At 44.8% G+C, this 13,026-nt stretch overlaps 1 protein-coding gene across 6 annotated transcripts in view; it reads right to left on the bottom strand.

Moving 5' to 3' along the window:
- SCUBE2 (signal peptide, CUB domain and EGF like domain containing 2) overlaps positions 1 to 9,920 on the bottom strand; it is a 71,688-nt gene extending 61,768 nt beyond the window's left edge. For all 6 annotated transcript variants that reach the window (XM_046015738.1, XM_046015739.1, XM_046015740.1 and 3 more), the window contains exons 1-3: positions 9,479 to 9,920; positions 7,993 to 8,115; positions 554 to 679 (exon numbers count right to left, since the gene is read on the bottom strand). In XM_046015738.1, coding sequence (XP_045871694.1) covers positions 554 to 679; positions 7,993 to 8,115; positions 9,479 to 9,740 — 511 coding nt within the window. In that variant the 5' untranslated portion in view covers positions 9,741 to 9,920. The remainder of the gene's footprint in view (positions 1 to 553; positions 680 to 7,992; positions 8,116 to 9,478) is intronic.
- Positions 9,921 to 13,026: the final 3,106 nt, after the last annotated feature.

Below are 13,026 nucleotides of genomic sequence, written 5' to 3'. Positions count from 1 at the left end.
AAGCAACCACCATAAACAACGCTCTTTGCAGTCCCTAACTCCAGGACTAAAACTCCAACAGATGGTCCTGTTTTGTAGAGTCAAAGGAGGTTGTTAACAGAAGGTTTCTATTTGAACTTCTCAGTCTCTCAAGCAAAAGGCCGTGGGGGGGGGGGGGTACCTGACTGAGATCTAATCACACATTTGAATTTTCAGAATAAGCAGTTTTACCTAATTCTAGGACAGAGATACTCACAGCATTAAAGAAATAGTTGTAAGTCTTTCAAATCAAGACCAAAGATGTTAAAAGGGACAAGTCAATGCTAGAAATGAGTAATAACAATGATGTCTGTCTCTTTAGACTAATGAAGAATTTATATCATGAATGACCCCATAAAAACTGAAACACTTTACCTGGTTTTCTGTCAGAGAGTGTGATTTCTAGGGGGCCAGGAAACACAAATCTCTGATCCCCTTTTTGTTTTAATGAGTATGTTTTCATCAAAGGAAGCAAAAGGGCGGGGCACCAGCCGATAAGTGAAGGAGCACTGCCATTTCCAACTGTTTTCCTTACCAAGACAATTATGACCATCATGAGCCAACTTGAAGCCATCAAAACAAGTGCAGCGATAATTGCCTGGAATATTCAAACAGTCATGGACACAGCCTCCGTTGAGTTCATTTTCACATTCATCAATGTCTGAGGAATAAAACAGAGGTAAGTAAGAAGAAGTAAAGAAGGGGCCATTTCTTTAGGATGGAGATGGAAGTATTTACCCTCTAACCAGTCATCCCACTTCCAGGAATCTACCCTCAAGATACACCTCCAACAACAGGAAAAATAACATGCATAAGGTTACTCACTGCAGTATTCTTTGTAGTCACAAAATACTAGAAACAACCTAACTGCCCACACATAGGAAAGTGGTTGAAGAACTATGGTACATTTATTCGATGAAGTACTGTGCAGCTATTAAAAAAAAAAAAAAAAAGAATGAGAAAGGTCTCTGAACTGATTTGGGGTGATTTCTAGGATATGCTACTAAGTTAAAAAATCAAAATGGAAAAGAGTATCTGTAGTTTATTATCATGTCCAAAAAATCAGGGAATATGAAAAACACACACATTCCAGAGTGCTTTTTGGCAGAACTTGACAAGCTTATCCTAAAATGTACACTGAAATGCAAAAGACTCAGAAGAACCAAAACAATATTGAAAAAGCAGAACTGGGGCCCCTGGGTGACTCAGTGGGTTAAAGCCTCTGCTTTCGGCTCAGGTCATTATCCCAGGGTCCTGGGATCGAGCCCCGCATCTGGCTCTCTGCTCAGCGGGGAGCCTGCTTCCCTTCCTCTCTCTCTCTCTGGCTGCCTCTCTGCCTACCTGTGATCTCTGTCTGTCAAATAAGTAAGTAAAATCTTTAAAAAAAAAAAAGAAAGAAAAAGCAGAACTTTCCTTTGATTTGGAGGACTTTCACTTACCAAAAAGCTACAGTTATCAAGACAGTGTGGTACAGGCATAAAGAAAAACATACAGAACAATGGAACAGGATAGAGAATCCAGAAATAGACCATCATATATCTGTGGTCACTTGATTGTAAACAAGAGAGCTAAGGCAATTTTTTGGAAGAAATGATAGTCATTTCAACAAACGGTGCTGAGACAACTGAATGTCCATATGCAAAAAGATGAATTTAGACTATTAACTCACACCTACACAAAAATCAACTCAAAATGGATCAGGCTCCTAAATGTAAGAGATAAAACTATAAAACCTCTAAGATAAAACATAAAGCTTTTATGAGGAAAATCCAAGCCCTTGGATTAGGTAAAGATTTCTTAGCTACAACACCACACATACAATTCATAAATTTTAAAATTAATGAATCAGAGTTTATAAGAATTTAAAACTTTAAAACTTTTAAGGAATGCCTGGATGGTTCAGTCGGTTAAGCATCTGCCTTTGGCTCAGGCCATGATCCCAGGGTCCTGGGTTTGAGTCCCACATCGGGCTCCCTACTCAGCTCAGCAGAGAGCCTGCTTCTCCCTCTGCCTGCTGCCCACACCCAACTTGTGCATGATCTCTTTCTCTGTTTCTCTGACAAATAAATTAAAACTTAAAACACACACACACACACACAAAATACATAAATAAAATGAAGACAAGCCACAGATTGGTGGAAAATATTTGCAAATCACATACCTCATAAAGGATTTACAAAGAACTCTCATAACAATAATAAGACAAACAACCCAATTTCACAATGGGCAAAAGATTTGAATAGACATTTCACCAAAGATGATATAGGAATGGGTAATAAGCATATGAAAAGGCAGTCAACATCATTAATTATTATGGGAATTCAAATTAAAACCACAATGAGATACCTTTTCACACTCACTAGAACAGTTTTGATAAAAAGACAATAACAAATGTTGAAAAGGATGTGGAGAAATGGGAACCCTCATACATTGCTGATGGTAAAGTAAGATGGCACAGACACTTTGGAAACAGTGTAGCAGTTTCTTAAAAGGCTAAACATAAATTTCCCATGCAATCTAGAAATTTCTATATAATTCTAGGTATATTCAAGAGAAATGAAAAATTATGTCCACACAAAGACTAGCAGGTAAATATTTATAGCTACATTATTTATGATAGCCCCAAAGTGGAAAACAACCTACATATCCATCAACTGGTGAATGGATAAACAAAATATGGTATACCCATTCAATAGACTATTAGGCAACAATAAAAAGGAATAAAATGCCAGTACAGGCTACAACATGGATGTGCCTCAAAAACATGGTAGGTGAAGGAAGCCAAAAGCAAAAGACCACATATTGTATGATTCTATTTATATGAAATATCCAGAAAGGCAAATCTGTAGAGGCAGGAAGTAGAGTAGAGGTTGTCTGTAACAGGGCTGGGAATAAGGGATCTTACTGAGAAAAAGAAAATGTTTGAAAATAGAATTACGTGATAGCTGCACAACTCAGCTAATTTACTCAAAATCAATTATTTGTATACTTACTTTGAATTGGTGGATTTTATGATATATAAATTAGAATTCACTAAAGTAGTTCAAAAGAAAATATACATTTATCAGGGCACCTGAGTGGCTCAGTCAGTTAAGCATTTGACTTTTTTTTTTTAATTAAATTTAATTTTTTCAGTGTTCCAAGATTCATTGAAGCATCTGACTCTTGATTTCAACTCAGGTCACAATCTCAGGGTCGTGAGATGAAGTCCCACGTCAGGCTCCACACAGATTGTGGAGCCTACTTAAGATTCTCTCTCTTGGGGCACCTGGGTGTCTCAGTGGATTAAGCCACTGCCTTCAGCTCAGGTCATGATCTCAGGGTCCTGGGATCGAGCCCCGCATTGGGCTCTCTGCTCCGCGGGGAGCCTGCTTCCTCCTCTCTCTCTGCCTGCCTCTCTGCCTACTTGTGATCTCTCTCTCTCTGTCAAATAAATAAATAAAATCTTTAAAAAAAAAAAAAAGATTCTCTCTCTCCCTCTCCCTCTGCTCTCCCCGACTCACTCATACTTTTTCTCTCTCTCTCTCTCTTTCTCTCTCTCTCAAAAAAGAAAGAAATAAAAGAAAAGAAAATACACATTTATTTGCAAAAGAAATCTAGGAATAGAAACTAGAGAGACTGGTGATCCATGGTGTGTAGGAAGAGGTTGAAAAGGAAGAATGAGGTACAGGGGAACAAGAATGGGGAGAGGGAGTAATACTTCTCTGTGTATGCCATTTTGTATAGTTCTGAATCTCAGAACCATAGTGATATACTCATGAATACATACATACATACATACAAAAGGACATACCTATGTACTTATGTACATACATACAATCACCCAGTATACAGATGTGGGGGGAGGGGAACAGATAAAAACAGGGTACAAAGAGAAACAAATGAACTTAGCTATATAACAAATGAATAACAACCACACTGAAGGATATGTAGAAGAAAAGTACTAGCCAAGTAACTTTGAAAAACATCTTGACTGAATGTTGTAAGGCTAAAAATAAAAAGAGCTGTATACAGATACTGTACTCTAATAAATCTGTTTTACTTGCAAGGCTATGGAAGAGTTTTGTAAATTATTTATGTGTATACTTGGACTGAACAAACAGGTAACTAACTGTATTGCAGATAAGGAGAGTCAACTTTTTCACTGTTGGAGAAAGAAGTTATGGAAAAGCAAAGAGGGAGATTAGGTAGATTTTGTGGCATTGCTTTGGAATCCAAAGCATCAGTGTAAGCCATTGTTTTTCATATAGATGCAAATGGATATATATATAAGGAATAACTGTAGATAAATGTATATGTATGGGTTAGGACACATACATAGATTTCTCAGGTCTGTGTACTGAGAGAGCTGAGGAGCAATGACATCCCAGTAACAATGAGAATACCAATCTTGGCTTCTGTGCACCATTTTCCAATCAAAGGAACCAGGACTCGTTGGAGAAGTGCTTAGTTCCAGGGTCGGGGAAGGGAAAATACAAGATGAGTCTATGGTATCTTATGGTACCAGAAAACCAGGAATTTCTCAAAAAGGGATGAGAGCATGTCAAAAGGACACAGGAAACAATGTGAAGGAGTGTCCAATGGATAAAGTTGGAATAATTTGGGTCCCAAATAAATTATTATACATATAATTAAATACCCATGAGTCCATCTGGGCATAAATACATAAATCAATGTATAAACAGGGAAGAAGCAAAAGACCTTCCTTACAGAAGAATCTCAATTAACAGATGTATAGGGATGAGGGAAATACAAAATTACCAGTTATTAAATCACAGTAATAACTGTTGCAGGCAAGATCCACAGTTGGATGCTAAAATCAGTAGGCAAAGATTTGAAACAGGATATTAACACAGACTAAAAGTATCTGCCCTAAGATGTGTGTTCAAGGCAAAATGAAAAAAATTGTAACATTGCAGTGGAGAAACCCAGGATGTACCATCTTAATCAGGGGATCAAGATTAAATATCACCAGTAATGGGACATAAAAACATCCTGTGCCTCTTCCCCCAAACACCCTCTCCCCATAGGATACGCTAAAAAGCACACAATAGCACTTCTGCAGCAGCCTTGCCAAAAGCTTTACTTTTTGTGTTATTGCAATGCATAATCCTTATTTTATTGTGAGAAAACATGGGACATTCTCTTATGGGGTCAATTCCTACTGTATCAATTCTTATCATGAAAAAAACAAGGTAAACAAAAGAACTGAGCCTCACTCATCCCAAGTGTCGAAGTCACGGAAAAACTAGGAAAAGACAAGAACTGTCAGGGTTGGAGGAGGCAAAGGAGACACGACAACTAAATGTAATGTGAGACTCCGAAATGGAATGGTCTGGGGGTGGAACATTAAGAAAAAACTGGTGAAATCTGACTGAGGTCTATAGCTTAGTTAGAAGTATTGAGCCAATGTTAATTTACCGGTTTTGATATTGTACTATGGTTATATAAGTTGTTAACACCAGGGTAAGATAAGCTTAAATTGTGTGTGAATTCTGCACTATTTTTGCAACTTTCATGAAATTTAAAACCATTCCAAAATTTAAAAAAAAAAATTTTTTTAAACAGCTCCTCAATACAAAGGCCAAGTTTAGATTCATCCTTGTTAAATTTGATTCAGTTCCCTAGACTGAGAAGTAAGAATGACACAATGAACACTGACCACTGAAATGTCCCATCTCCAAAGTCTGGGATATAAACGAAGATCATTTAGAATAAAACTTCATTTCTTCAAAGCCACTTTGGAATTATAGTATTTTTAAAATACTTATTCAGGGTCCATATTTTCATTCCTCCAACATTTTGGCAGAAAAAACTATGGAGGATAAAATTCTGGCCACTCTGGGCAAACCCACTTCCTATTCTTATACTTAAACAGCAACAGTGAAGCTGACAATAAACACAACAGAAATGATAACAGGGTTGGACCCAAAAGGTTTCAACGAGTGAGCCATGGAACACACATGAAAGAGTTACATCTTTAAAAACCTACGTCTTCGAACTCTTGCAATCTTTATTTTCTCACCTTTTCTTTCTTGGAAGAAAGTTTCTGCTTTCCAACGCTTGTGCCAAGAAATCTGAACTAAACGGGGACATCCTTACTCACTAGCTTTGTAGCTATTCAAAAGTATTACAAGTATGTAAAAGATCATATCCTTCTGGTGTTTTAGTTTTAAATAACATTACAAAGAATATATACCCCTTGTTAACAGTGATTACCTGTGGATAAAGGAATAAGAGGGTCTTTAATTTACTATTTCATATATTTTCTGTATTGTTTGACTTTTTATAATAATAATATATATTATTATTAGTATTTTAAAGCCAATTTAAATACATAAAAGCAACAACTCCAGTCAATCATTATTTTAAACTAAATAGTAGACTTTTCAATGATAAACTGTCAGTGATTCAATTTCATGTGTTATATGTTGAGCTCAACAGCTAAGAATAAGGAAATTCTTTCTACTTGTCATTCCACATCATTAATTATGTACTCTACATTACATACATCTACATTAAATATGTACTCTATCGCAAAGAACCCATGGCAGTTTCTGCACCCCCCCCCCAATCCCAGAGAATATACAGTGACTAGAACACCAGCGAAAAAGTAAACATTTTCCCCCCAAAACAGGGTAAGAACATGTGTGAATTCCAGTACTGTAAGTGTAATATTTAATACAGTGAGGATATGGTAGAGAGGAATTGACAGAGAGATGTTTCAGAGAGAGGTAGCCTTTTGGCTTCCCATGATATAAGACAGAGAAAGAGAGAGATGGCTGCCTGTGTCTGGGAGGACATGAACTGAGAGAAAAAGGGCTCTAAGGATGGGCTACCAACCTCATTTGCTGTAAACGTGACTGCGAGCATGTCTCCTCTGATAGGAGAAGCAAGTTTTGCTTCTCATGCACAAAGAAAAATATAATATTGGGATTTCTCACCCACCAAAGGAGGACACCAGGATGCTGAGTGAATATGAGATATGGGTCCAGGGACAGAGCTAGGGTAGACATCTGACTTTCTTCAACCTGCAGGTTAGCTCTGTGGTTATGGCCACAAGTCCCTTTCCCAATTCCCCAGGGGCCTCAGTGTCTCACATCTGAGGGATGGGAATGGTTCTGAGCTCCCTGAAAGAGAAGAGCCCTGCCAGCTCCAACAGGACATGATTCCATTCCCAAGAATAGCCTCCTCCAATGAGTGCCCAGTGTCTGGACAGTTCTGAATTACAGAGTTCCTGACACTGGCCCAGAACACAAGATGGCAGAGTCCAGACTTCTGGCTCAAAGATCTAGAACTCTAAGGGTTTAATATACCCCTTTGCACACTTTTCATTTACGAGCATGCAGCTCCAAATGAGGCAGGCCCTTGGTATAACTCTAAAGCTTGGGAGGTCACAACACCAAACAGCCCAAAGCCATGAGCAAAATGGAGCCTCCAGAGCCAGCAGGGGAAGGCAGGACTCCCGTCCTCAGACTCAGGGCAAGGGTGTAAACTGCCCCAGGAAGGGGCAGAAGTGGCTGTCCTGATCCATAGGGCTGTTGACTTTCTGCCCCCAAACTGAGTAGGACCAAAAATGCCAAAGCACCTCTTTTCCTTTTCACAAGCTAGACGAAAGGGCATTTTAGAACCACATAAAACTATATGATCTATTGGGGAGGGTATGTGCTATGGTGATGCTATGAAATGTGTAAGCCTGATGATTCACAGACATGTACCCATGGGGCAAATAATACATTATATGTTAACAAAAAGAAATTTACTACTTCCTGGTAGGTGAGGGCAACTATACGATCAGCTCTAGGGAATACTCCTAGTGCTCTAAAGGTCTGAAACATACTTCAGAAGGTGGGGGTATGACCTGGGGGGGCAGTGGAGGAGCACTTTTACCACCATGAGTGGCCACCACAAGAACTGAGGGGGTGGGGGCCTTCACCTGCTGGCCCACTTACCACGGGTCGGCAAGTTGCTTACCCTCACACTGCCTGCCCTCTCCCTGGTAGCCAGGCTTGCAGGAGCACTTGTAGGAGGTGAGTGTGTTCTGACAGAGGGCATTGGTGTGGCAGTCATCCAGCCCTTGGGCACACTCATCCACATCTGCAAAAGAGCACAGCAAGCTCCTGGTATGGTGCCCCAAACCCCTCCTGATCTGGTCTAGGCTGTTCTCTAGCTTCACCTCCTGCCAGCCCGCCCCACCTCACTCCTCACCCGCTAAACTCCTCAGGAGACCCTGGAATGAACCATTCCACTTCCAGCCTCCTGTTCCCAGGCAGAGCCTGTTCCCTCTCACCAGACTACTCCCCCACACACCCTTTCTATTCATCTGCAAGACTCAGCTCCAATCTACCTTCTCCAGGCAGCCCATCATGATCCCCCAGTGTAGGTGGTGTCCCCCACAACCTGCTGCCATATTTATCTCCTTTCATAGCACATATCACACAGGATCGTCACTGCTTTCCTGCCGGTCCTCCCGTCTAGATGGTGTCCTAATTACGGACTGCATCCTTGATGCCAAGCACAGTGCCTGGCACATGATTAGGCACTAATAAATGCCTGTTGAAGGAAAAGACCAGGTTGGCAAAAACAAAACAAACTGGAACAAAAAAACCCAAACCTGAGAACAAGCAGTGTCAGCTTTCTCAGGGTTGGGGGGTGCGCGGGGAAAGCTCGCCTGGGCTCTGGGCTCACCATCCTGAGCTCTCAGATGGCGCAAAGTGGGAATGGTTTCCACACCCCATCCACGGCTGCCCACCCTCTCAACCTGGAAACCGGCCTTGGCTGAAGTATTTCCTGGGTTGACACCACTCCAGCATGTTAACTAAAAAAACACAAGTTTTGAAAATACTGCAAGGCAGTTAGCGCAGCACGTCCAGAGGACTTAATCTCCGACCGCGCGGGGAAACCCGGGTTTGTTCGGGTTTAAGGCTCAGGATAAAACAGGATCCTCAACCCGCGCCCGTTTCTCAGAAAGAAAACCTGAGCCGACCCTGAAGCCTACAGAACTTCCTGGCTCCAGAAGAAAGGAGCAAAGATGCCAGGACCTCACGGAGGTACCGTGGCCGGGACCCTCAGTTTCCCCATCTGCACAAATGAGGAGCTGGACCGGGAGAGTTGGGTGCCCTCCGTCCTTCCCAGTGGGCGGGAGTCGGCCCAGCAGGCGGCTCTCCGGGAACACCCGGCAGCAGGACTGGGGCGAGAACTGTCAGGGGCCACGGGTCCGAGGCGGGGCCGCGACACTCAGTCCCTGGGCCTCTAGCCCAAGCGGTCGTGGTGCCTTGGCCGGGCCACCGGGTGAGGGCCCAAGGGAGCGGGGACCACGCCGAGCTCCCGCAGCGAAGCTCACCCCGGCCCGCCCCGCGCGATCCCACCGGCGGACCCCGGACCCCGGACCCCGTCCGGGCGCCGGCCCCGCCCGCCCCTGCCAGGTGCGTGCCGAGGCCCCGGAGGTGCGGGCACTCACCTTCTGGCGGCCCCGGGGAGAGGCCCCGGCTGGGCGGGATGGCGGTGGTCAGCAGCAGCAGCAGCAGCAGCAGCAGCGGCAGCAGCAGCGCCCGGGCGGTCCCGGGACAGCCGCGGCCCAAGCCCCCCATGAATGGCGCGGCGGCTGCGGGCAGAGGCGGCGAGCGTGGCGGCGGCTCCGGGAGGTGTGTGCGGGCGCCCTGCCCGCTGTTCTCTGACACCCCCGGCCCGGCCCCGCCCGGCCCCCGAGCCCCGGGCCTCATTTTCACACGGTCCTCCCCGGGCCAGGGCGGGCGGCGCGGGGGCAGTGCAGCCCCTCCCGGTCCCCTCCCTTCCCCCTCCGGGCGCTGGGCGGAGGGGGCGCGGCCGCGGTGGCCCGAGGGCGGCTGTCAGCCTGGCCAGGCGGCCAGTGGCCCCAGCGCAGGCCCCAAGCGCCGTCACCAAACCGCCGGCTCCCGCACCCCGCCCCACTCCAGCCTTCACAGCCTCGTGCTCTGCCTGTTTGCAGCGTCCTACAACTTGACCCAGTCCCTCTTGTGGGACAGATAGCACTCTGTCTATTCCCACAGGAGGCTCCCAGAAAGTGTCCTGTGTAGCTCAGAATCTTACAGTCCCCCAACCCTGTTGGGCTTTCCCACTCTCCACTTGAGAGGGGTAATGTGGTTGGAGTGAGCAATTCCACATACTTCTGGCCCTCAGGAACCTCAGAGGAGAGGACAACCTCAGCTTGCTGCTCACCTTCACAGGCACGCTGCACCCTTCTCCATGCTGCCCAAGCCAGGCCTTTTGTGATTCCCAGCCCCGAGCAGGGGCCCTCTGGTCCCACAGCCCTGCAGCGTGCTTAGACTGTTCCTCTCTGGTACACTGCTGGGCCTAGAATCACACCAGAAATTGTTCCTCTCACTTAATACCAGTAAAATGTATCTACAGGGCAGCCTAAAAGGTGAAGAGAAAGGGGGCTAGCGGTCAAAGGTCAGCAGGGACAGGAGACAGCACCTGTTTTGCCTGGATCACACGCGGTGTCTATGACCACCTGAACTCATAAACGTCAGGTCTGGCCAGCTGCAAATACAGGCAGCTCCTGGCAGCCGGCCCTCCAAGCAAGACAGTCCTTACAAGGGAACACATGCATACAGGACGTCCCACACGTCCTCTTGCCATGAGCCCTACACTCAGCATCACCCCAGGAACAAATGTAGCAACGATTCTGAGATGCTGTTGTTGAACACCATACTGAGGGGTTTTAATCAGAGCGTCTCTTTATTACATTTTCTCCTATGCATACATATACAAACATACATGCATATACATGTATGTTTGTATGTACGTGTGTATATATTTACAGGAGAAAATTTAATAATGAATGTATATGAATAGTAAATACACACACACACACACTCCTTTGGTAATCAGAAAAAAATAAACTCACAAAAAACACCCACCTAGCTCATGCATGAAGACAAGAACATGTCCTCCTGGGGTCCATCCCCTTCCCAGAGCACCCGCTTTGTAGCACATCCCCACCTCTCCCACCGCGCCCCCCCCCCCCCATCTGCTGCCCCTGTCTTTCCCATGCCTACGGGCCTATGTGAAGAATGCCTCTTTGGGCCTTCGTTGCTAGTGCGGCTGCCTGATGGAGAATCTGAGAAAGTAACTTTTCTGTGGTTGTTTTTCTTTTGACCTTTTCATCCCCCAGTGAAGGCAGGCAGGTTGCATCCCTTTTTCTGTCCTTTGCCCCTCCCTCCTATCCCCTTTTGTTTGGTTCCGAGAGAGACACTCAGCTATTTCTGGTCATAAGGATGGTTTTTACACATTTGTAAATCTTCACTTAGTGAAACGTTCCCTCCGCCTTTGTCTTTGTGTCCTTAATGGTAGCCATAAATTACCGCTTTCTTTTCTCTGCGCTGCATCAGGCTTCATTGCTTTTGAAATGATCAAAGTTATTTTCTTTTAAAATCCAACTAGAAACTGCCCATTGTGTGGCACAGACCTCTTTAGCTCCAGTCAAAGCATATAAATACATAAAGCTGCCCATTAAACTCTATGGGAGCCTCCTCCAGCCCCTGTGCCTGGTAAAGAAATAAGACATGTGCTGTTCTTTCCCTTCACTATTTCCCCAAGTTTATGTTTCAGTAAGAATACAAATTAATTATGATAAGACCCAGTGCTTTTTTGCCTAAGAGGGTCAGTTTTTGTCACGTTTCCCGGAAAAGTTCACCACTGGCGTAAATCTCAAAAAATGTTCTGAATTCTATTTTGTTTGCCCCAACTTCCATACAAATGTGCTTTCAGCTGGTTGGCTCCCAGACTCCTGGGCAACCTTTCTGACACTTCAGATTAAAGTCATTATGGTTTACAACTGGAAATTTCCAGAGGGGAAAGGCTCCAGGAGAAGTTTGTGTTCTAATGTCAATGTTTTCGGTGTTCAAATGTCAGGAGGGACCCGGTGGGCCCTGCACTAGCTGCTGTCTGCCCTCTCTTGTCCAGCTGAGGTCCCCACAAACTTCTCTGAGAGGCCACAGCCCCTGTCCCTGGACTGAGGCTGAATCTGCTTCTCCTTCTGCCTCTCCTTTCCCTCAGGCTGAGAGGCCAGTGAACAAGACCTGAGGGGAAAGAGAGCCCCATCAGCCCCATCACACTGTTGTGGGCTTCTGGCACCAGAGAAACTGTGGAGGCAGAAGACCAGGGTGCCTCTGCACTATGGACAGCTAGGGTAAACTCTGCATTCACTAGACACGTTTCAATGGCCATCTCTTCTGACTCCTCAGTAGCCTTTAGAAACTCTTTTTGGAAACTTTCCCTCCCCTGGATTTTCATCACAGCAGGCAAGCTTCTGGTTTTCCTCCTACCTCTCAGGAAATGTCTTCTCAGTCACCTTCTTGGGAGCCTCCTTCTACATCCCATCCCTGATGTTTCACTCATTCCCTTACTTCCATAACAGAAATCGCCAGCTTGGATCTCTCTCCATAGCTTCAGTTCTATGTATCCAATTGCCTACTGGATACCTCCACCTTGATCTTGCACAGGTCCCTCAGATTCAAGATGTTCAAAACAGAGCTCATCTCTCCTTCATACCTGCTCCTTCCCAAGTGCTCCATCTCTCTGGAAAGGGCACCACCATTCTGCCAACACCAAGTCAGAGACCTGGCAGTCATCCTGGACTCCAATGTCTCCACTACATCCCAACAATCATGTCAACTCTACCTTCTCATCATCTCTCAAAGCCATCCTCTCCCTCCATGCAAGCTTCCAGAGCTCAGGGCCTCATCATCCCTCACCTGGTCTATTTCTCCTAGTCTGTGGTTCTTTACTGGTATCCTTGTCTCGAACCTCACCTGCCTTCAGTGCATTCACAAGTGGCTGCTGGACTAAAATGTACATTTCAACATATCGCTCCCAGTCTTCCTCAGGCCAAAGTCAAAACTCCTTCATATAACCACTCAGGAGAACTGTTGAGAGGTACCTACTAAAACAAAAATGTGCCTGCCCACTTCTAGGTATATACCCAAGAGAAATGAGTACATATGTTCACTGAAAGACATGTACAAG

The sequence above is a fragment of the Meles meles genome, chromosome 8, assembly GCF_922984935.1.
Source record: "Meles meles chromosome 8, mMelMel3.1 paternal haplotype, whole genome shotgun sequence".
Lineage (NCBI taxonomy): Eukaryota > Metazoa > Chordata > Mammalia > Carnivora > Mustelidae > Meles > Meles meles.
The sequence above is the reverse complement of the archived record's forward strand: the minus strand, read 5'-3'. Positions and strand labels throughout refer to the sequence as shown.